General features: G+C 39.7%; 1 protein-coding gene across 1 annotated transcript in view; it reads right to left on the reverse strand.

Moving 5' to 3' along the window:
• LOC113121648 (collectin-12) overlaps positions 1-23937 on the reverse strand; it is a 32067-nt gene that overhangs the window by 6027 nt on the left and 2103 nt on the right. The window contains exon 3 of the mRNA XM_026292329.2: positions 3495-3617. Coding sequence (XP_026148114.1) covers positions 3495-3617 — 123 coding nt within the window. The remainder of the gene's footprint in view (positions 1-3494; positions 3618-23937) is intronic.

Here is a 23937-nt window from a genome sequence, read left to right on the forward strand (position 1 = left end):
GAAGGGCTTGTCAGTTGCCATGTTTGTCTCCAGCAGATGCCAGGGGGGTATAAGACTCTTTCTTGCTCTTCTTCTGGTCTATCTCCACTTCACCATGTGGGTGGTTGACCAGTCCCCTCTCTGCTTGAGAAGGTGTCCCATCCATCTTCTGGAGTTCTCTGCATGCCACACCAAAGTGGGCAAGAAGCATCTATCCTTGGCCCCTCAGCATGTGTTGGGTTCTCCACTCAAGTTTTGTCTCTGAGAGTGCAGTCTTGGATGCTGGTCTCCCTTTCCTGTCTCCAAGATTATCAACCCAGTGGCTGTGAGTCTGTGAGTCCCTGGCTCCATGTGGGTTCACCACATTTTCCATGTCTCCTGGTTCATTGATGGAAGATTGGTTTTTGTGTTGTGTAGAATCCTCAGTCCTCAGCAGCAGGGGAGGGATGTTGGTCAAGAGAAGCACGCCTGGGTTCCCAGTTGGTTTATTATGAATCCGTCCTTTGATCAGTAGGTTTTTCTCTGACAACCCTGACCAACCTCAACCATTAGTGAACTTACCTTGCCTGAATTTTGGATTTTTGCTTGTGCTTTGTCTGTCCTGCACCTGTTTGCTCCTGCACAGAAAACAAGTGTTTCGGAGTAGTAACTGAGATAATCCAGTATATCCAATGAATTTCAGTAGAGATTTATCATTCTCTTTAGAGTTGTGTAACCAGAAAATATTCCTTTAAATGTCTAAATGACTGCATAAGCAAAAGAAAATAACTGTAACTTCCAAACTGGGCTAAAGTTGTCTTCATAAAAGAATTTAAGGGATTCAATCTATATCAACCTAAAAAAAAAACTCAAAGTGTGACATTATTTTAGTGATGACAGTGTCAGTCACACAGGAAATTTTCCACACAGAAAACTAAATGGGACACATTTCCAGACAATGGACATACAGTTCAACATTGCAGAGCACAAAAGACACTTTGACTGAAACTGACACAAGCAGACTCCCACATAGAGAAATTTCTGGACCTTTTCTACATTTACTGTTTGTGTACTGGCCTCCAGAGAAGCTAATTTCATCATATTGTAGCAAAATTACCATAAACCATAAAACACACATGCAAAGATGCTGCAATTTCAACAGGACCACAGAGGACATCATTGCTCTGGGAGAAAACTTACAGTTTCAAATGTTGTAAAAAAAAAATATCAAAAAACAAAAGTGGTTTTATACCCAGTTTGAAATATTTCCACCTCTTGTGTGGGTGTTTCCTTAAATTGTGTGCCAACTCTGTCTGGGATGTCTTGAGAAATCAAACTTCCTTATACACATAAAGCCACAAATAGTAAGAATTGTTATGAAGTGAGTGATATGTAAACTCTGTGCCTTGATTATTTTAGTATTTCTCGAAGCAGCACAGTGGTGCAGTGGTTAGCAATGTGTCAAGAGTGTTCTTGTTTTAAATCTGGTGGCTGACCAGGGCCTTTTTGTGTGAATTTAAATGTTCTTCCCATGTCTGTGGGGGTTTTCCTCCCACAGTCTAAAGACCTGCAGGTTAGGTTGATTAGTGACTCAAGTCTATCTGTCAGCCCTCGGACAGAATGGAAAACTGTCCAGAGGGTCACTGCCTCTTGCCATATGTCAGCTGGGATTGGCTGCAGCCCCCCCAGTACAGGACCAGTACTCTAGCTAATGAATCGATGGATAACTGGGCCAAGCATGTCAGAATTCTACTCCTATGCCTGAAGTGAGACAGTGTTTAGGGATGTTTTACTAATACCAAAGCAAATACAAAATGCTAACACATTAACTGTAATTTTACTTCAGATGGATAACTTTGAAATCTATCATAAAATATGAATAATAAAATCTTGTATATAAATGTTGTTACATGGATAATTACTTTGGTTATGAAAGTTATTGTACTGTTTTAGCTACTAAGACCAACATGCACATATGAATACATACATTAACTTTATCTTGCGCCCATGAATTAACAAATATTATGGGAAGAAATTGTATCCAGTGCACATTTTGGGCTCTCAATGTAGTAGAACATGTACTTGATACATATTATTTCTCTCCCTCTATGATCACACTGGCGCTTTATAATGTTTATCTATTTAAAATGAATTGGTCTTTCAAAATAAGGATACACTAACAATGAGAAAATTGCACAAGTTATATCCTCTCCCAGTCATTTTTCTACCAAGCTTTAAGGGAAATTAATGGGACTTAAATCCTCCAGTGTCCAGAGGATGATCTCATGTTGCCTGTGGTCATGTCAAGTAAGGTAATCGGCTATTGAGAGAAGACAGAGGTCACTAAATCCCTGCTAAACTTCTCGGGTTTAACTTATCAAAACATGCATCAAAACAAAGGAGCCACACAGAGGACGTCTCTGAGGGTCTGCGATGGAGGACAAAGAGAAGCACACATGTTAAGTGCATAGAGCACTCTGGGTCACACTACATAACCATCTGGAGCTGGGAATGTGTTTAGGCTGAGCTGTGGTTCCCTTGACAGAGCAGCGTTTCAATGCCAGTAAAAACCCAATTTCAGTGGGTTCTGCTGGAGTTGCACGGAGTTCACTCACTGCTCATCTGGGATCAATTAGGCCTGCATGAAAACATGCAGCACGGAACATGTAGGACCGACTGAGCTCAGAGAGTAAGGGGACATCATAGTTAATACTCAAGACACAGCGATAACCCCTGAACATGTTAACTTCATGCAATTTTCACAAATTGAAAAGAAGGAGGGGATATAGAGCAGTCACATATGGGAGTGTTTAGCACAATTATAGCAGGAACATTCAAAGTTCAATTCTCCATATGATGGCGGGACTGTTTCCCGACCTGAAAAAAAATGTGATCAAGCCAATCAGGTCTTCCAGCTCCACAAAGCCCAGAGACCTTCCTGAGAGGTGTGAGCTTTTGGTAGTACTAGTTAAATAAACTGAGACAAGGCTGAGGGATGCAGACAGAGGAGGTAAAGCACAGACAGAGAGAACAAAGAGACAAATGATGTTGAAACTTAATAGGTCTGTTTGTCCATATGACAAAGAAACACATTCTCTCACTTGACCCTAGTGGTATAGTGTATTCGTGCAGATAGACTTGGTTGAATTTGTTGATGTTTTGACATTTCTGCCTCCACCCAACACAGTGGAGGTGAATGAAAAAAGTACACTGACAGCAACATATCTTTCCAAAACCTGTATCCTACTTACTTCAAGTGTTTGTATCTGATCTGCTTACTGTAAAGATAAGTGAGTGGTATCAATTTTCTAGTTTTTCTTGGCAGGAATGCAAATAAGCACCTGTCCCATATAACTTTAGTCAGAAAATGTGTGGTTTTGTAGCCATGAAGGAAAAAATAATAATGTGTTTTCTTATAGGTGTGGTAGTTCTGCATAATTATCATTCAAGCAGTGTTTAGAAATGTTTGTCAACTTCTAATTGTACTCAAGCCACAGTTGGTGGGAGAGCTCAAAGGGAGAGAAACTTCATCTTACCTTTATATCCAAGTACAGCAACTGCAATGGTGAGGAGAGTACACAGCACATAGAGCAGTGCTATGGAGGCTTTCAGTGCCCATTCATTCTTACACTTAGTGCACTGGGTGCCTTCCTGGATCCCTGTGTAAAAACAACGGATACCACATGATTCAATATCTCTCTGGTTTTCATATTATACCTTTTTACGAAACAAAAAGGTCTAAAAAGGACATGTGGGTAGAATCCAATTTTAGCTAGGGTCCCGCCATGTCCATGAGTCCCCACATCTGGACAAACAGCCCTGGAGTCTACATTAAAGAGCCCAGCAGTTCCCTCTGGGCCTGGGTGTAAAGGGGCAGGGGACACAAAAACAATCCCCCCCACTGACTTGTTTACACTCAGTGACATGCTTATTTTCCTGAACTCAGTCTTCACTCAACAAACTGCCCCTTTTTTATGTCTTCCTTGCATACGTCCAGATTTCTTCCCAGAGCGTTATGCAACAAGAACTGAAAGTAAGTCATGTGGATTGTGCAAAAGACAAAGCTGCATCTTTGTTAATCTACACCTTTTAGTTTTAAACTTGTAGTGTCAGGACAGGGGAGTCAAGTCCTCAGCTTTTAGGGACCCTTGGAGAATATTTCGTTCCAAACGTATCTTTCATGACAGATGAGTGGCGAGAAACACGGCTGTGTTTCATTTGAAATTCAGGGACTGTATGTCTGTGTGCGTGGAACAGTTGCAGGTGTGGAAGAAGGGATTCTTGTTTTCATGCACCTGGAATGACAGTGACTTCATCCACCTAAATATAAAATAAAAACTAACATAGCAACACAACAATAATAATGCACGGCGACCATATATCCAGATTAACGGTCAATTTCCATCACACATCAACCTTTAAAGTGCAGGAAATATTTTCCTGTAGTGTGTGTAAAACACTAAAACCCTAAAACCCCCATACCATGCATTCTTTAGCCCAACACATTTAACTGACCCTTTGACCACCTGCTAAAATTCTACTATGAAACCAAACAGAAGTAAGACCTAAACTCCACTTTATAACTCATTCTGTGTAAAACAACCACAAGCGTAAAAGATTTCACAACACATCTAACTCAAGGATATGTCAAATGATGAGGCCACACTAATGAGATTTATGTAAAGAGCAGAGTGAGTTCAGCAAAAACAACTGAACTGACAAAGGGCGTACAGTGATACTATCAGAAAGACTTTAATGAAGAAAAACTGTTGAAAAAACACTTCAGGGTTGTATAAACAGAATAAGGAGTTCTAAAAGGTGCTATACAAGATGATAATTGAACTGAACTTATTTGAACTGCAGAAAATTTCATCAAACTGTTTAAAATAATTTCTTGCCTAAATTTTGGCACCTTTAAAGAAAGCAGGGCGGTACATGGGAGGAATAGTCTAAAGAGAGAAGCGATTTACCATAAAGAGAGCAGCAAGTTCAGCATAAAAAATGATCTGACAAACGATTTTAAGTATAATGCTTCAATGTTTCTCATTTGCTGCCCACTCAAATAACAGGCCATATCTTAAGTGCCCAAAGTTGCACTCTGTGTTCCAAATAAACAATAAACTGATGTGCGAAAATGTCAGTGTTTTCTGCCTGTATCATTGACCTCAGTTTTTGAAGCCGGAAAAATAATGTCCAAATCATGTGAAGAGTTTTCATGCCTGAAATCCATTTGTCTTTTTGAAAGCAAGTTTCCATCTCTGGGTTTGTAGCTAAGTAACTAAGCACAAAGTGGTTACCACAGCTGTTTTTGAGACATCAGCGGTTGCCAAAGTCTTTCCTCGTCACTGCTTTAACTGCAAGCAGAGGAGCGCACTCTGGGAATACAAGCACGATAAATGATTACATTTCTGAATCATTCACAACTGCTGACATGTTTGAAGTGTCAGCTCATGCGTGCTCCCACAATAAAGCAGGCATATCAGTTCATCAGTTCACAGTAATCAAAGTGCTGCTGCCCAAATTTGCTGTTCCAATCAAAACACATTGACAGTGTTTACAAATCTGCTCCACTGACCTGATACCAAAACACTTTATAAGGGGTAAACTAAGGCTTTTCCATGTCAATACACTCTGGACTGATGATCTTCACTACTCAGAGGATAAGTGGAGAATTTTAGGTTGGCTGTCAAATATGGAGGACACCTGGCATAAGACAAAACACACGGCTGACAACACAGCAGCAATGGGGACAGCAACGATTCACAGCTCCCCCAGCTCCTCACAGAGAATACACATCAGATTTTATCAGCTGTCATTCTTTTTAATGCTAGTGTGTCAGCACACCAGTGGCCTGTGAAATGTGTTGTCAGGATCACAACCTGCTTGCTGTTCATTACGCTGTGGGTCACTTCCAGGATGAGCAGGAAAAAAGACGGACGCTGGATTGAATTTCGGAGTCAAATTTTAGGATGCTATTTTTTGTTTTATACACATGTAGATCGTCAGCATAGGTGAATATATCGGGGCTTGTTTTCATCCCTGCATCAATTTGTTATAAAGAACCAACCTTCACATTTTAACAAAACATAGACAGAGTCAATATCAGTGGTTCACTGATACTGACATTAAAGTTCAGGTATAACTTCACAAAGTTGTCTATTGACCTGCAAGTTACAACACATAACTTACTGTGGTGTGGCTTTGTAAACTACATGGTCACACTCATGGTCTATTAATTGGCAGTTATCAGGAACAGAAAGTTATTGAAAGCTAGATCCGATGCAGCTTTTGTTTTGAAACTGACGAACAATGAATAAATGCTACAAAACTTAATCCAGTGTAGTCCAATGTATTACAAAAAAGTCCCAGCGGACATATAATGTAGACAGAGAAAATCTAATATTGATCATTGGTGGATGTGATGCAACTCAACATTCCCTAACTGATTGTTTACCTGAAAAATGTCCAGATGGATATGAGACAGTCAGGACAGACGTCTTTCACACATTCTCAAATATCTGTCACACTAACAGAGCCCAGATGCATAAATCCTAACACATGTAAAAAATCTCGTAAGGCTTGTAGCGCATGTAGTTTGGCCACATGTGGACTGTAAGAGCTTGTAATAGCTTCAGATTAAATAAGAAATAGAAGCTTCTGGAGGGACAAATTTCTGAATCCTTTTTTTAACATCAGGAAGATGAAAACTTTACGCAGACTGTTGAAACAATGTGCAGACAGTTACCTCTTTGTTCACAGTTTAACATTAGAGACTCACTTTCTTTTGGCTGCTCTTCAGTAAATCATAAACTGATTCGTCATCTTTCCCTTCACTTGCACAGATAGATACAGTCGCATCTTACCGACCACAACCACGAAACCAACCGTCCTCCAGGATGCTGAGACCACAGGCTGACAACAACACTCTTACTGTCACAGTAAACCAGCCAAAAATGATGCTCTCAACACAAAGGGCCAGTGGGGGTTTCAAATATGAATGCATTCATTGTCACTGCATGATTTGACTTGACAAAGTCAGCCATTGTTTCTGCAAAACCTTAATGTTGAAGTTATATCTGGACAGTGTCCATCTCTAAGTTAATAGACTGTCTCCAATACTGTGTCTTTCATTGGCCTCGTTTCCTGAAAACAAAGGTTTACCCACACAGTATCTTTGTCATCTGAACATGGCCATTCACTTCACCCTGAAATGCCAAAATAATCTCCACGAGGCCACAGCAAAGCACATGGGAGGAACATGGGAGTTGCTCATTAAAAGACAATGTTTATTTACTGTAAATATCAGAAGGGACGCCATAGTAACAGATGACAACACAAAGCTATGAGCTGAGGTCACACAAACTGTAATCTGGATTTCTGCCTTGACTACCATGCACTCAAACCTTTTCCAGGATCCAGAGCTAGTCAAAGGGAGTTTAAGATAAACTGCAGTGGTTCCTCAAAGACTTGACGTCAGTAAAATAAAAACAGCAATAACATGAGGTGAAAAATCTTCTATTACTGTTTGTAAAACTGTTGTCTATCTTTCAGCTAAACATGAAATAACATGAAATAACATCTTTTCACAAGTTCTGATTACATTAAGTAAGAATCACAAACACAGTGCAAAACAGTGCAAAGAACTGACACATGCAGCAGATATATGTGCTCATCTGGAGTCATGTCTCTGGCACACTAGATAAATGTTATTGCCCCTTCTTAGCTGTATTTTGGTTGTTCCCAGCTCCTGAGGAAAATATCTGCTAGTGCGGCTACATTGTCCTCTGTGCTCACCAGTCAGTCACCAGCTTTGTCAATGATGTTGGTTAAAGCTCTTGATAAGTATAATTTAAACTTTCCCATCAGAATAGATAGAAAGCTGCTGAAATCCCATTTATCCTGCACATGGTGGCTTCAGGTGCCTCAAAATGCACACTACTAGAGGAAATACAGTCATGACTCTTTACATGTCTTTACAGTCATATATTGCTCCTGCACACACCTGTAGTGGTTCCTGTTTTTTTTTTTTTTTTAATGCCATCTGTCCTTCATTACTTAAACAGAAACACAAGGTTTACAAGAGCTCTGGTACACTGATATCCAAGCCAAAATGTTTTACAGTCAGTGGGTAGATAATGGCTCAATGAATGAGTCATGCACAGCTCAGCTTTCTCAATGACATGGTGTGATGGCCTGCTCTGAATCATGTGCTGCAGCAGTGTGCATGCACAGTGTATAAACGAGTGCATGACTCAGTGTTTGTGGACATAAATCAGTGACTTTCATGAACTTCTGGCAGCAGCTTAATTTATCTCCTTGGTCTAGTCTACCTACTTTCTGTTTGGGACAAACTGTACATAAGTGGTGTTACAGGTGATGAGGTTGACAATTTAGCCATTTTTGATGTTTGTAGAAGATGTATTTAGTTAGTCATGTCTGTTTCTGCGGAATCTTCTTTTATCACTCCTCAGTCCTCGAATGACTCTCGCGTTGTTCTGTTTATGACGAAGGACGTCTCAAAGCCCCTTTTTCTGCTCTGAGGAGTGAGGGGGCTGCCTGTAGGAGCTATAACCGAGAATACACAAGTACGTAATTCGTGGAAGTCTGTTACAGATTGACACGCCCCTTTATCATAAATCAGTTTGTGATTGGACACTTCACATTACGAATCAGAGGAAAGGATGTCTTAAGTCCCTTCAAGCATGTTTCCGGGCTGCTCTATCCCTGCTTCATGTCTTTGTGTCTTGTGTGGGTGGAACTAAGATGGAAGGAAGAGACACAAGTAAGGGAATTGTGGATGCAGTTAGTGGAAATGGGATTCACCCTACCCGCTTATTCCTAACCAGGGTCCCAGGGATCTGCTGGAGCCTATCCCAGCTCTCTTTGGGTGAAAGGCAGGGGTACACCCTGGACAGGTCGCCAGTCCTAGATAAAGATCAGATCGCATTTTATGGCAAATTAATTCAGAACACCAGTTAATTCCAAGGACATCACAAACTCTTTTTTGCCACCCATGACACAATCAGAAGAAGATGCAGATGCAGTATTAGGACCAAATGAATCTGAGTTCATAGGGCAGCTGTGGCTCTTAAGGTAGACCAGGCTGCCACTAACTGAAGGGTCGGTGGTTGAGCTTGAGTTCAGCTCCTCCAGCCCACATGTCCTTGTGCAAGATACTGCTCCCAGTGGCCCTTGATTTGGTGTATAAACATCTGTGTGTGTGACTGCCTGATGAACAGAACAGCGCCTTCCTTGGCAGCTTGGAGGCATTGAAGTGTCAGTGAGTATGAATATGTGCATAGATGGCACATAAAGTGTGTAAACTGCTTTGAGTGCACTCGAGTGTAGAAAATTGCTATATAAGACCAAGGTCTTGGGATGACTCTGAGGCTCTGCAGGAAACTGACACCCTCCCTGCTCCGTGTGTGGTCTGACTTAGGCTCCATAATTTATTGCATGTGATGGAAACCATACGCCTCCATCATATGAAACAGGCGGGCACAATGCATGTGGACGAAGGAGGAGTGAACAGAGGACTGAAGACAGGGGTGACAAGGCCATTGCTCAGTTGAAGGAGGATGAATTTCAAGAGAAAACTGAAATGAGGAAAAATAAGAGAGTGAAACTTGATTTAAAGGTCTGAGAGGTGGAGAACAAGCAGTGATGGATGACTTGTAAAAGCAACTAACCCATCACATGTATTCACAGTGAACCTCACAAAGAACCTCATGGTAACTGTGACATGGGCCAGATCACCCATTTAAAAACTTGAAAAGAAGAGAAAAATGGTGCCTCTCTGACAGTATATCTCTGACTGTGCTTTGTATCCCATCCTACAAAAAGCATTTTCAGATCGTGAGGAAACCAAGATTACACCATCTAGCAGTTCTCCAAGGCTCCAACTGTCTGCTGCTGTGGGGGAATGAGGGGGAACTTTTCCCTCACATAGACATCCAGTTCATTTGTCATCCTGTGACAGGTTTAAGGGGTTACATTAGTCACATATTAAAAAGGAAAGAGTCAAGAAGTAGAAAATTAGGGTTTTGCAAAGCTCGGTCTCATTCACAATGAAAAGCAGCTGTTGCTACCACAGTTTTTTGAATCTCTATGTATGAACAGTCCATCGTACATAGTCATTTGATCAATTGTTATTATAAGAACATTGCACATGTAATGTGAAGGTAAGTCCAGAATTAATTACCATACTATGACTATATAGAGGTCATCTACTGCTAAGTTTAATGGGTCAAAGAATAATGAACAACATATTAAATAAGAAAAGCTTTATGGTTTCAGATGAGCTGCTGTCAGACAGGAATGCATCGTACAGCAGCATCTACAGCCTCGCCTGCCCGAGGATCGCCCCCCTGCCACAGGCCCGAGAGGTCCTGCTTGGCTCTGTTCAGACTCAGTGCTCGCTGCAATTACACAAACAGGTCGCCTTTACAGCAAACTATGTTCACATCGGACTGGAGAGAGGGAATGGACTGACTCAACTTGGGGCCCATGGAGTGAAATGGGTTTTAGTTACAAAGCAAAACATCAGAAATTAAGCAGCACAAATGTTGCTGCTTTCTAGTTAGTGCGTGCACGTTTGTTTCTCTGTGTGTGTGCCGCTCATGAGTTACTGACCATCACATTAGCATCCAAACACTCAACTTTGGAGGAATTACCACCATCAGCAGAAAGAAAAGTGAGTTCAAAGTGGGAATGCAGGAAATCAGGACAAGAAAAACAGAAGAAACACTTCATCCAATAAAAACAAGACTCAAAAGACTGTTTGTCTTCTATTAGCTGCCGTTCCACTTTAAGAAATCATCACAGCAGCACTTTTGCACAATTTGACCACAGTATTAAAATCTGCAACTTATTCCCTTTCAAACAAAAAATATAATACAGGTTCTGTAATTCCTCCTGACGATACCTTTAATATTAAAATAAACTTTTGGGAAAGACACTTAACTTTCCTACAGAGTCAACTGTGAGAACTGGATCAGAGTTTCTGTCTTCAAAACGTTTTCTGATCGATGTTCTGGTTGGTTCATGTGCCAGTCAAAATGTAAAAACCACAAACAGACTGAGCCCTGGCAAGTACTGTAAAAAAAAATAAACATCTAAATGTCACCAATCAGAGAAAACCAGAAATAAAATAAATACCCTAACATTTTCCCCTCTGATGAGCAGCTGGGATAATAAACCACAAAATAGTAGTTCAGGCCTCCCCCTTTCTTTTTCCAAACTTTCTATAGACTCTCCACAATGTTAGTATACAAGAATATCACTAAAAAGTCATAATTAAATATCCATTTAATACTGCTGTCCAATGACGAATTAAGCTAATGAAATAAAATGTTACTTTTTAAGAACAGCCTTATTCAGTGATTTTTTTCTATATAATTTGTTTGGCAACCTTTAAATCCCCTTGGGAAGGATGCTACAAATCTGTGGAAAGACTTTCTTCACAAATAACTTTTTCCATCTCTTCTTTGTCGCATACAGTGAGAAAATACTTAACTAGTGTGAACCCAGCAGTCCACCCCAAGCTGCTCAATGTTCACATCGCTGTTGTTTCACCGTTGTAGGGAAAACAGAGTTCTTTTGCACACATGCAACCGTGTGTGCATGTTTCATGTGTGCATGTTTCACGTGTGCATGTTTCATGGGCTGCACTATGCAGTCACTGTGGTCATCCTGTCCAGGCCCACACCAGACATACTGGACGCCATCGGACCAAACTCATTTATCGTAGTTTCATCTGACCCAAGAAAGTACCGCCAATATTCATCAGGCCTCATTTCCTGATTATAAGCAAAGTTTAATTTTGCAGCATTGTGTTATTTTGTAGTATTTTTAGTCTTGGACGTCGCCCATGAGGGGGCCCACGTAGATTGTCCTTATACCATTTGATCAGCCAGTGACACAATAGATTTCACAGATAATCCTTGTACCATGTCAGACGCACTTCAGTTTTTCAGAGCAAAATTGTGTGAATACCGATTTGTGCATGGCGTCATTTCTAAGGTCCACTATGAATGATGTTATTTCTGTATTTCCTGAATTATTGTCTTATGCTTTATAGCTTTTTTTCTTGTACACTCCTCCTTTTGTTCTCACAATCTGGTTTTTACCATGTTCTTTTTTTGTTCATGCAACGGCAACAACCTTAAACCTGGAAATCACAGCTGTACTCATCATCTTGGTTGCACTGAAGTTGTACTTCATAAACCTCATTTCAATGTAGCCTTTTTAAATTAAGATCAAAACAACACACATCAACAGAAAAAATAACACAATGACTGCAAGATGGTACAACATAGAATAATGGAACCATTCAGTGATATTGCACCGTGGAAGTATTTGTGTTGTATCTACTTTTATACTCCAGTACATGCAAAGTGAAAACACCTGTCTACTGAAGTTCATTTCCTGTATGAAACTGATGCTTCAAAACTGTTGCTGGACTGAAAAAGGTTCCTGTTGTTAAAGTTACCTTGTGGACCTTTTGACCACTGGCAGTGCTATGGAGGAATGTTTATGTGAGTGAGTGCTGGTTTCACTGGCTCTCATGTATGTATGTGATGCAATATATGTTACCGCCAATAATTTCACACTATTCTGCTGATTTATGGGTGGCAGTAACAAACCAAGAAACATGCCAGCAAAGGCAGGAAAGAAGGAAACTGATAACATGCATATAAACAATGTAGTTCCCAAAATGATTGCAAATCAGCTTTGTAAATATTTTATGAAGAAGAAAATTAATGGAGTACATCTGTTAGGCCTGAAGGATAGACACAAAAATGCTGAATGTAAAAACATTGTTTGGTAACAAACCTACTGTAGGAGCCACCTGGTTATATATTATATTTTGTGTGTGGGGGTTCACTAGTGTCTTTGGTGCAGTCACCGTAGGGAGGAACTTTGACACAGGGGTCAAGGGTTGCAAGAGGTTGGGAGTTTCTGACCAATTTGTTATATTGTGTATGTACAAACACAGAAACTACAAACCCTGCAGATCTGAATCTGATCTGAATTATATCATAATTGTGACAAACAGATAGAGCAGAATAATACCAGCTAATATAGTCAGGACCAGGAATCATAAGCATCCAGTTACAGCAGTGCAGTCATACATACATGTATGCATTAAAAATCCTATCGACATATGGAGAGGACTTGGTCTACATGGTCTTGTGCTCTTTGAAACCCACTGAATGTTTCCCAGATCTACTGTGAGCTGACATTTTCTATCCGACCCAAGGGTTTCTGCTCACTACCACTGGGGTCTTTGTGGGAGATCTTGGTATAACATTATGGTCATCTTAGAGAAAGCCACTTTGTGATTTTAGGGTTTCTTGTAATAAGAAGCATTTATATCATTTAACAGTGGCTTTGAGGGCTGTGAAATATGAATCTGACTATGGCCTCTGTGTTGACAGATGGTCAGACAACCATGAAGTCGTATAAAATTAATTAAGTTCCAACTTGTGCAGTTTAACACTTCCACTAATTTGAAAACTATGTCAATTACGCCTTGTAAATAAGTAGTAGATGGGACGTGTAGCTTGTGGTTATTTTGTTATTGTGCAACATCTTGAACTATTTCTCGATTATATCACAGCACTGGTCTTTCAATGCAAACCCACACAGTCTCAGAGTAGTAAAGTTATTACCATGTAAACAGAGAAGAGAATGTGGATAAAACACGCACTGCTTTGAAAGTGGAAAACCTTTACTTGTGAAAATTGATCAGCACAGTAATTCATATTTAGGAGGAAACCACATGTAGAATGTTCATTTCCAGATTATACATTTTTCCTCCAAATGCTAAAAAACCTCCAAAGTCAACAAGCCAAAATACAAAAAGAAGCAGATTTTGATGTGATCTTTTCTGTGGTGGGAAACAATGGAAATTCCCTCTGTTGATGCTGCATCATGGGCCTTGGAGTTCCTTCTGGGTGGCCCACCGCATTTGCAAATGCAGAGGCGGGGTGTGTCAGTCTGAATGACAAGAAGCCATCCGGGCCAGGAAGAAGAGGACGTTTTCTGCCATAATCTATGCAGACAGACACACTCCAGACGTGAAGGTGCCACGCTCTACTACCTGAGAGTCATAGTCTGTAACAGGAAGCCTCAAGAGACAGGATCTGCCTGACACGTGGCTAGTTAATCACACTAAGGCGAGATCACCGACTGAAAGCAGCAATCAGCACCAGACAAGACTTTAAATTGCTCTACCCAACTGTTGGTGTTTTTGTGCTGCTATAAAGATGCTATCAGGAACAAAATGTGATTATCCCATTGATTCAAACAGCAAGATCAAATTACCAAAAACAATTTACAGTCGCAATACTGCATCTCACTTGTGTGAAAATTATAGAATCCAAGGAGGATCTTCAGAAAATGGTTCTCCAAAGAGATGCTCTTTCCAACCAAAGAAGAGTAATAAATTACATTAATCTGTTCGTCTGGGTCGCTGCAGAGTGCTGGCATTCCATTCATACCACAGCACAAACTAACCCTCCAGCATACACAGCACGACACATGGCTACCGCACATTTGAAGAGTCACAGTCGTTCAGGTCATGGTGCAGTATACATGGAGGTGCTAAATCAAAGGCAACAAAAGAAGCATTTGGCAACCCCATCTCCTACAAATTATGTTTAAATACAAATGATTTTCAACAACAAATACCTTAATACGCATTTTCTATTCTAATGAGAGAATGTGGTTTATTAACCTTTGAGGCAAGTCATAAAAATGTAATCGGCTCACCCAATATAAGTCTTGACTTAATACAGAGACTTCACTCATGACACACAATAATATTACTAACGTAACTTTAAACATGATCCTCCCCTAAACTTAATCAAACTAAACATAACCTGAGACAGAAGTCTATGAACCCTGGTCTCTAGAAATAAAGCCCTGTGCCTCGTACATGAGTCCATATGAGTTGTTGGTGGCAATGCCCTCACTTTGTTACCTGTACCTAATATTTCTCTTTGATTATTTAAGTAACTGCGATAAAATACTCTCTTAAACTGGCAACTAATCTACACAGTAATATAAAATATATGTAATACACTGTAATATATAAAAGATGTTTTTTGGCAGATACTCATCATATCTGCAAACACTTTATGACAAATTGCTGATTTTGAAACAAGGGAAGTTGGAAGCCCTGAACATATGGGATCACTTAATGTAGACTGGTTTGAATGTGAAGTCTGCATATTCAGAGCAGCTTTTAGCCAAACTAGAGCTGTATGTGAACAATGGAAATGATCTACAGCTTATTCTTTTTTAATGTGTTAATTAAACATATGTGTGCATCAAAAAAAAAAAGTGGCAGAAAATGAATTTAGTGAATTCCCACTGTCTGCACTCTCAGCCAGACATGGAAACTAGCACAGTCATTATAGATCTGACAGAGTTTTGGAGTCAAACACTGTTCCTCTTCACTTCAACTCCCTTTTGCGAAGCAGGAAGCTGTAGGTTGATCTTGGCAATGCTCTGTCATTTTCCCTCCCTTTCATTAACATTTTGGACTGCGAATAAGAGATTTACTGGGTTTTACTACTTAGACTAAAAGAGGAGAAAACAGAATCTGTAAATTTATTGTTAAAGTGTGCCCGTGTGTTCTGCTGCTGGAAATGAAATTTTAGTTTTCATAGACACAGGAGACTCACATATGTAAAAACATCAGTTTGTACAGCAAAGTGCAATTTATTCTAGTGAGTTATTCTAGTGCAGAACAAAAGAACTTCAACTTGCCAAATCGAACGTAAGCCTTTTCACAAGTGGCGTTAAAACAAAGCAGGTGTCTTGGCATGCCTTCTCTCCTCTGTGCCGTTTTTATTTAATTACCAAATCAATGACTCAACCCCTGAAAGGTGCTTAAAGTGAGGCCATTCTGAACTCCAGTAACCCTCTCCTGACATCTGCATGTGGGTCACGTCAAGGACACGGGGGGTTATTACGGCGTGTGAGCGCCAGGAACTGGGAGGTTTGCTACTTTTCCACACTCTCAAAGGTGAGTCAGAAAAGTCACTGACACTCAGATGATCACAGGCCAGATTCAAACTAGCAGCTAACTAGCAGCACATGTGTTGTTCTGGCACAAAGAGCACCTATCAACGCCTGCTCTTTGCATTCAGCACACAGAGTCATGTCGCTGCTCTTTAACCACCTTAATGAAGGTATAACACAGAGAAAAAGAAAAGGCTGGAAAGTTTGGACAAAAATTTACATAAACTCTCAAAAGTGACTGATGTTAAAACCATTTATTGTGTGGAAACTTTCCTACATGTTGTTCAGTGGTGAAAAATGTACTCACGTAATTTATTTAAAGTGGCACACCACAGATTTGACATGCAAAATTGATTAACTGGCACAAACTTTGTATGATCTTTTTGGATCGGGAGGTGTCGGTAACATAATTTAAGAATCACAGTTTGAAACTGGATTTTTTTCACAAAATGGTTTTTAAACAGTAGGTCGTCTATAGTTGACTGAACATCACATTATTTTAGTCATTCGTTCTAAGCTGACCAGCAGTGACTCCTCTGTTTCTAATTTCTCTCAAAATGCCATGTTTGACAGTCATTTGCGAGAACTGCAGGGCTCTGTCATTCAGATGTATGGTTTGCAAATACTGTTCAGCATTTGTTTAGTTTGTTATGAGTTTGGGGGATTTGTTTTATGAGTTTGTTGTAAATTTGGTGACACTCAACATCTTATTTAGACTTTTATTTATTGACACAGAGGTTAATGCATTATGAAGTTGATATAGTGAAAATGTTGGCAAACACTATTTACATATCAAGCAGACACAGAACAACATTTGAGTCATGTTTTTCTCCATCTGGTGAATGAAAGTCCAGTGTTCACTCTTTAGTTCTGTTTTGTTTTTTGCCAACTCCTGAGAAAAACATTTGGCTCTTTATCTGCTAAATGCTCTAATATTTTCACCAGATATTTGCTAACTGAGTCTCTCTGCAGGTCAGATAGTGTACAGTGCTTTCTTACTGAAAACTGCTGCCTATTGATAACAATGAGAGTGCTACAGTTCAACCAAAACAGCAACACTGAGTGCTCTAAAACTGAAACAATAAGCTGAAAGATGCTAAAAGGGAAACTGCAGAGTCAGATAACCGGAGGTTTGCTATTTTGATCAGCACCTTCACATTAGACAGACTAATTTAACTCAATTTAACTTATATATGTAGCCGGGCCAATAAATAAAGCTTTAACTTCTGAATGAAGCGGCTATGATTCTCTCCTTTTCCATCAAAGTGTAATTCTTGCTGCTTTAATAAACAAAACAAAAATAATCTTTGATTTTAGTTTAGATTACATTTCTTTTTGTTTAGACTCAACTTTTGTTTTTGTTTGGAGTTCAGTCAAATTAAACAAAATTAACACTTTCTTAAACAGTCAGGAAGTAAAAAGAGCCCAAATTATTTTGGAGCTGTCTTTGTGTCAGTCCTATGTTTGCCCACCTGGACACATATATAGTTATTAATCTACAGTAAATAACTGTAACTGACCCATTATACAGAGTTGTCCATGTCTGATATGCAGTTATTGATGTAAGAGACATTTCAATGTTGTGTCTAGTTAAAATGAAGTTTATATATACATACTATTGAGCTTCTTAATCCATAGCAATGGATGACATTATTCACACTGATCATTGGCTTTATACAGAAAACCTTAATCTGCGCCTGACTTTATTTTACCAATACATAATGGAATAAAAATACAAATATTTTTCCTAAAAAGCTGCACAAAATCGCAGTACTCAAGCACAATACCTCAAGGATAACTACAGAAGTAAATATACTTCCTGTTACTGCTGTTGCAATAGAATAAACTGAACAAAAAAAAGACAGATGAGGTTTTCATGAAATCCCTCTGTGATCGCCTGCCATTTCCTCTTTTGGCTGCCTGTCTCTACAGTTCTGCGGGATCCAGGTTGAAAGTTGGGCTGAATTATAAGACTGAGTCCAAAATGAAGATCTGTGGAAAAAAATAGACATCTAGACGAATGAGTTTTAAACTCTTTATGTGAGTGTATATGTTCTTATGTCACATAACTGTGTAGTTTATGCTTCAGATAAACACTTCCAGATGGATTTTAACACTGGATTAACTCCCTCCTTTGTGTTATCTTCTATCATCATAATCACACTTACAAAACCTTATCTCCCCACAAACAGCTCCTCTCATGCTCTTCCAAACATATCTTTCCACTTCCTGTGCTTTTCTTACAACCGCCCGCGTCTCCTCTACCGTCTCCCACTTCCTTTTCACTCCCTTCCGATCTCCTCAGATAAAACCCCTCCCTCACCCTCGCTCATTCAGCATCTTGGTGTTATCTCGCCTGCTGTCTGTCTGATTCTCCCAAAACCAGATGCAAGGATATTCCTCATCTCTGGTCTGCGCATCATCTTTTGTTTACACCCTGAGGCTTCAGTTTTAACACCCCGTCCTCTCTAAAAGCCTAAAATCTCTAACTCCAAATGGAGCTGGTTTCTGTATGCCACTGACTGACATCTGACTTTATTTTTATAATCATGTTATACTTTGTTTCTGGGTGTCTCCTTTTATTCCTCTTATACAACCACACACGTTTAACTTGCATTCTCTTGTTACCACAGAAATTTCTCTATTTCCTCTTTATTTTAGTTTACTGCGCTTAGAGGAGTTTTTAAGGCTCCCCTGGGTTTTTTTTAAATACTTGAAAACCTTGTAAGAACATTTTTAAGACAAAACAATAAAAACATGTGCCCAGGCTATTGGACTTAATATAAGGTAGGCTATAAGTAAAATCCCCAAAGAGATTATACCAGATGGCCTCTTCATTGTTCAAGATATCCTTAAAAGCAAAAAGTCCACCAGCTATCTTGCGTCATCAGAGACAAACAGAACAGCAAACACTGTTTTTCTAACAACTGCTTTAAGAAACAACTCTAATGATAAGAATGAGACTGTGGAGCATAAAACCAAAACAATAAGCTGAAAGGTACTAAAACTGAGCAGACTGTACAATCTGGTGATTATTTCCATGGTAAATGATCACAGGATCGCTACAGTAAAATATTAACTGCTGGAGTCCTTAACTCAAAATGCAAATTATCATTGCTTTTGCATACTTTTGCATTATGTATTATTTCCTTTAATTATTCCCCGTAGAAAGTAATTTGTTTCACTACTTGTTAGTTTTGCATTAGTCCCCAAAATGCATGAGGTGCAGTGTCATGTGTTTGATTGATTTCAATTTACCATTAACCCTTAGGAGTCTACCATCAAATCACATGTGAGTCTTTTCCTCCTACCTCAAATGAGCCAGGCCAACCACAGCCATTTATCTGCAATAGGCTTTATGCTCCAGTCGTCCAACCAGATTTAAACAAGCTTTGCACATATGTACTGACTGATTCATAACGTTGCTCAATGCCAGTCCCAAGTCCACAAATCTTTCTACAACTGGATTTTGCTGTTTATTCTGTTCAAAAATATGCACAGAACTGGTGATAACACTGTGTATTCTCATGCTTTTATAACAAAAAGGAAAACAGCGTCTCAATTCTGCAACACGCGTCATATCTTTTGTTTATCTGATTTGTTTATTCTGCATCCATTGCCCTGCCCCCTGGAAATCGATCTCAACCGAAGAGAGTCCAGACTAATTCTTTGTAGAGAACAGAAAAAGTCGGTTTGGCCAGGCTAAGCCTGAACATTAGCATTTTTACTTTTTCGGCGGTACAATCTTCAGTTGAGTCAAGAGTGCTATCTAACACTAGTGACTACTCGACAAAATTACTGTAAATATGCACATATAAGTCGTAGGACAAGCCAGAGGAGTAAAAAAATGTGTGACTTATAGTCCAGAAAATACGGTAATTATTTTTTCCAACTGCGGATTATTCACATAATTGAAGTAGTTATATACTTAAATATGTGATTAGTAACTGTAATGCAGTTACTGAAATTAGGAGCAGCAATGCATTTTAGGCAAATGTCTGATTACAGTAATATTACTTTGTAAGATGTTAGCCCCAACACTGCTGATGGACAGAAGTCATTGTAAAAACAATTTATCAAAACATTAATATTAAAAAGAGAAGTAGCCAAAAAAAAGCCAAACAAACACATATACGCATACTGCAAAGTCTTAAGGCCAAATAAATTGGAGAAAACAACACATTAGTGCAGAAAACGTCAACAAACCACAGAAAACTGTATAAAAATCCTCATCTGACATTCTGACAAACACACTGCAAAGTATAATATGTCAGTGCCTGACAAGGGCTGGCTAGTAATGTTGGCGTAACCATGTCTGACTTCATTTTATCCAGAAGGGATGAGGTGGCGTGTGAGGTGTCATAATGGCTACAGCTAGAGGTGCTTGTGAAGCTTTTTTTTTCCTGAGAAACCCACTGGACCGAACCGAGCCTTGGCTGTGCTGACACAGCTGGTTCCAGGCACAGACACCCCTACACCATGTCCAACTCCAGGAATGTTCTGGGCTTTGCTAGAGAAACCATAACAAGTGCAGGAAATAGATTAGTGCACTCTGGGTTCCACGTTGGCCACAAACCTCCTGAGCCCGGCCTCTCCAAACCCACATCTGTGGGAACAGGAGACACAGCAGTGGAGGGAGTAAGACCCCTACCCAGGCATCAGTGCAGATCCCCAGGAGGACCTTCTAAATGGAGCAATCAGGCCTCCTGTATTTCATTATTGACCCTGGCTCTTACCAAGAGAACAACCTGCAAGTCCTCCATTAAAAATCCTCCATATTACCATCCGGCAATGCATGAAGCCAGTGCAGGATGGTGCTGAATGCCTTTACTGATCTATCTAATGCTTCTATATTGACTGATAGTCTGTCCAAACCTGAACATGGCAGCTGCTTGTGTTTTTGATTGCAAGCCAGACAGATTAACTATTTAATCAAGATCAATTAGCAAGATTATATAAAAATTGATGTGACACAGACAATAACTACCTGAGTTTTGGACTTTTTGCTTTGCAGCTAGTAAACAGGAACAATCTGTGGGTCCCTCTTAATTAGTGATGTTTCAGCCCAACACTGGTTTTCCACAAGCTTGTCTTAATCCAGTGTTTCTCTAGTGTTTTTGTAGATCATGGTATGGACATATTCCACTGAGATTTAGTGGCTATTTATTGGACATGTCTTCTCTCACTAAATGCACTTCCTTTCATTGTCAAAGATGTCATACAAACTTTATAGTTACACCTTTTTGTGACTTGCGGGTTCAGGGTGTGAGTCAGGTCGGGGCCGCTTGCTGGCTGTCAGTGACCGATGATTATACCAGCCCTAAAGGAGTTCAGCCAAAGCTCAAGTAGATTTTGTTTTTATTCGGATGGCCTTCTTATGTCAACCCCCTACAGAAAAATAAATATGTTCAAACCTTGAGCACTGTGGAAGCAATTCTGGCCTGGCTTCAACTTGGCAGGAGCAGAGATCGGATTACCATATGAATTCACTCAGTGCATGTTCTGGTGTGTGTGGGTGCTTCCATTGTTTACAAGCGTGTGTATTTGTGTAAATATATATGATACATGCATGCCTTCTAGATGATGTTTCTGTAATATAAAGATTCAGAAACACCGCACTCTGTGTGTGTGTGTGTGTGTGTGTGTGAGTGTGAATGTGTGTGGGCTGTTTGAGTGTATAGGGGGTGAACCTATAAAGTGTGACGTCACCCATACCACTACGAGAATGAGGGGTGGAAACAAGGCAACATTGATTAATGGAGGCTTTGTAAGTTGTTTACTTTAATATCTTGTCTTACGGACAAATATTGACATAAAGAAATCAGGACTATTAAGAGCGTGTTCATACAAAGGCAACAAAGCCACCATGATTACTGTGGCAACAATCACGACTTTGTAATTAGTACAGATTCTTTTGGAAGTCAATAGGAGTCAGGGCTTGTTGGAGCCAGTGGCTACTTCCCATATGTCTTCAAACCCAGAAGCGGGCTTGCTATGTCCACCCATTATACTGTCATTGGTTCAAACTTGGTTTTAAGGTTCATGTTGGAAACAGGTTTAGGTCAGTGACTGCAATGTGCTTTTTCTATAAACTTCTCCTTTTAGAAAGCCATAGGTTGGTTGGGCCAATTATTATTCAGCAAGGAGACAACAGGCTGTGATGTAGCATGATGCACATTTTAGTTGACAAAGTGTTAAATTGATCTTTTCTCTTGGTGTACTGGCTACATATTTTTATAATCAGATAATATAAGAATGACTTCAGGCCAGCAACAATGACAGCAAACTGTAAAAAAAAAAAAAATTAAATAAATGGAGCCACTAGGGCGGGGCTAGAGAGCCATATGCAGCTTAGGAGCTGTGTGTTCCTGACCCCTAGTTAGGGGAAGGGAAAAGGAATGCATCATTTTTGTACATAAGACCAACATGTGTTTTTCTTTGACCTTTCTGAAAGCAGACTTGTTACTAGGCATGTCTGCAAATGTACAAACAGCCACAGGTTATTTTAAAGATGTTCAACATGTGATCACTGTGTGTTGTTTATACACATGCTGACGTTACACACGTTTTAATGATCGCTTTACAGAAAGGCTACAGACATGGCTGAGTGGATATGAATTAAAGCCAAACTATAAAGAAACTGAATTCAAATGGAGTGAAATTTTATTGTGACTGACTATTGTGATTGCATTTTTACAAAGTTAAGATCAGTGCATCACAAACTGGAACTGAAAGATGGGATTATTGCACCAATTTGATGCCAGAACATTCGTTATGAAATGTTTCAAGCTGGCATTAGGTGCCATGTAACTGTAAAAAAAAAAAAAGAAACATAATGCAAAGTATATGAAGTGTGTATGTGACTGTACTAAGAAAAAAAACGAAAGCTCACTAGTAGTGTTTACGTAATCTCTTACCCATGTTTACTCCTTAAAAGCAGCAGGATTAAGTGTTCTCTGTTTCTGTGTTAAGACAACCTCTTTTCCTCTTTTTAGCTGATGACTTTAAATTCTGGACACACATTTGCACAATAGCCACAGCTTTGACATGTCACAAAAATGTAAACCCTGTCTGTCTCTTGGGAAAATATGATGAATTAAAGCAAAACATTCAGAGAGGAAATAACTGGTCCTGCCCCCTGAGTACTGAGATTATAGTGCTAATAGTGTAAGAATGAGGATTTGTGATGTTTGCATGAATGCAACTCCATTGCACAATGAAGCCCCTTGGGGGCTCAGGAGGACCCCTCCAAACAGCTGCTGCCCCTGAGATGAACAACAGCCTTCATGTCAGAGTTCAGCAGCTCTCTCTTCCTACTCACCTGAATGTCAAGAGTACATTTGAATAAAGTTAGAAGTGAGATGGATTTGGTTCCCCCCTCCCCTCTGTCCTCTAATCTAATCATGAACGGGATTCACACATGCACACAGGGAAACACAGACAGAATGCCTCGACTCAGGTGACTCAGAAAAAGACAGACACACGGTTTGAATTCATCTCTACTGGTGCTGGGTTAAACAGTGTAAACTGCTGCCTCCCATCCACTCTCATGGACCAAACTGTCTTTGAATGAGTCATATTGCACCAACACCCTGCATACAGAGACATGGAGACTTCTGATCCTAAACTAATATTGCATCAACAGAGCACAAGCGTCTGTGTGAGAGAGACACTGTGTTTGCCCTTTTCTGCCATTTGATTCTTTCTTTTCCACTTTTTTTATTCTCAAAAAGCATGATTCACTAAGTGGTAAGCATGCCACATGACAAAATCCATGAGTAGCAGCAACAGAACCAGTGAGGCTGACAACACTACACAATCTCACTGTGAAGAAGTGCTGGTAATGGAAAAACCAGAAGAAACAAACAAATAAAAACTGTGCACTTGTAAAACACACAGTAAAACTATTAAGCATCAGAACTATTTGTTTGGTGGAAATACATCTAA

This window comes from Mastacembelus armatus, chromosome 20, assembly GCF_900324485.2.
Source record: "Mastacembelus armatus chromosome 20, fMasArm1.2, whole genome shotgun sequence".
NCBI lineage: Eukaryota > Metazoa > Chordata > Actinopteri > Synbranchiformes > Mastacembelidae > Mastacembelus > Mastacembelus armatus.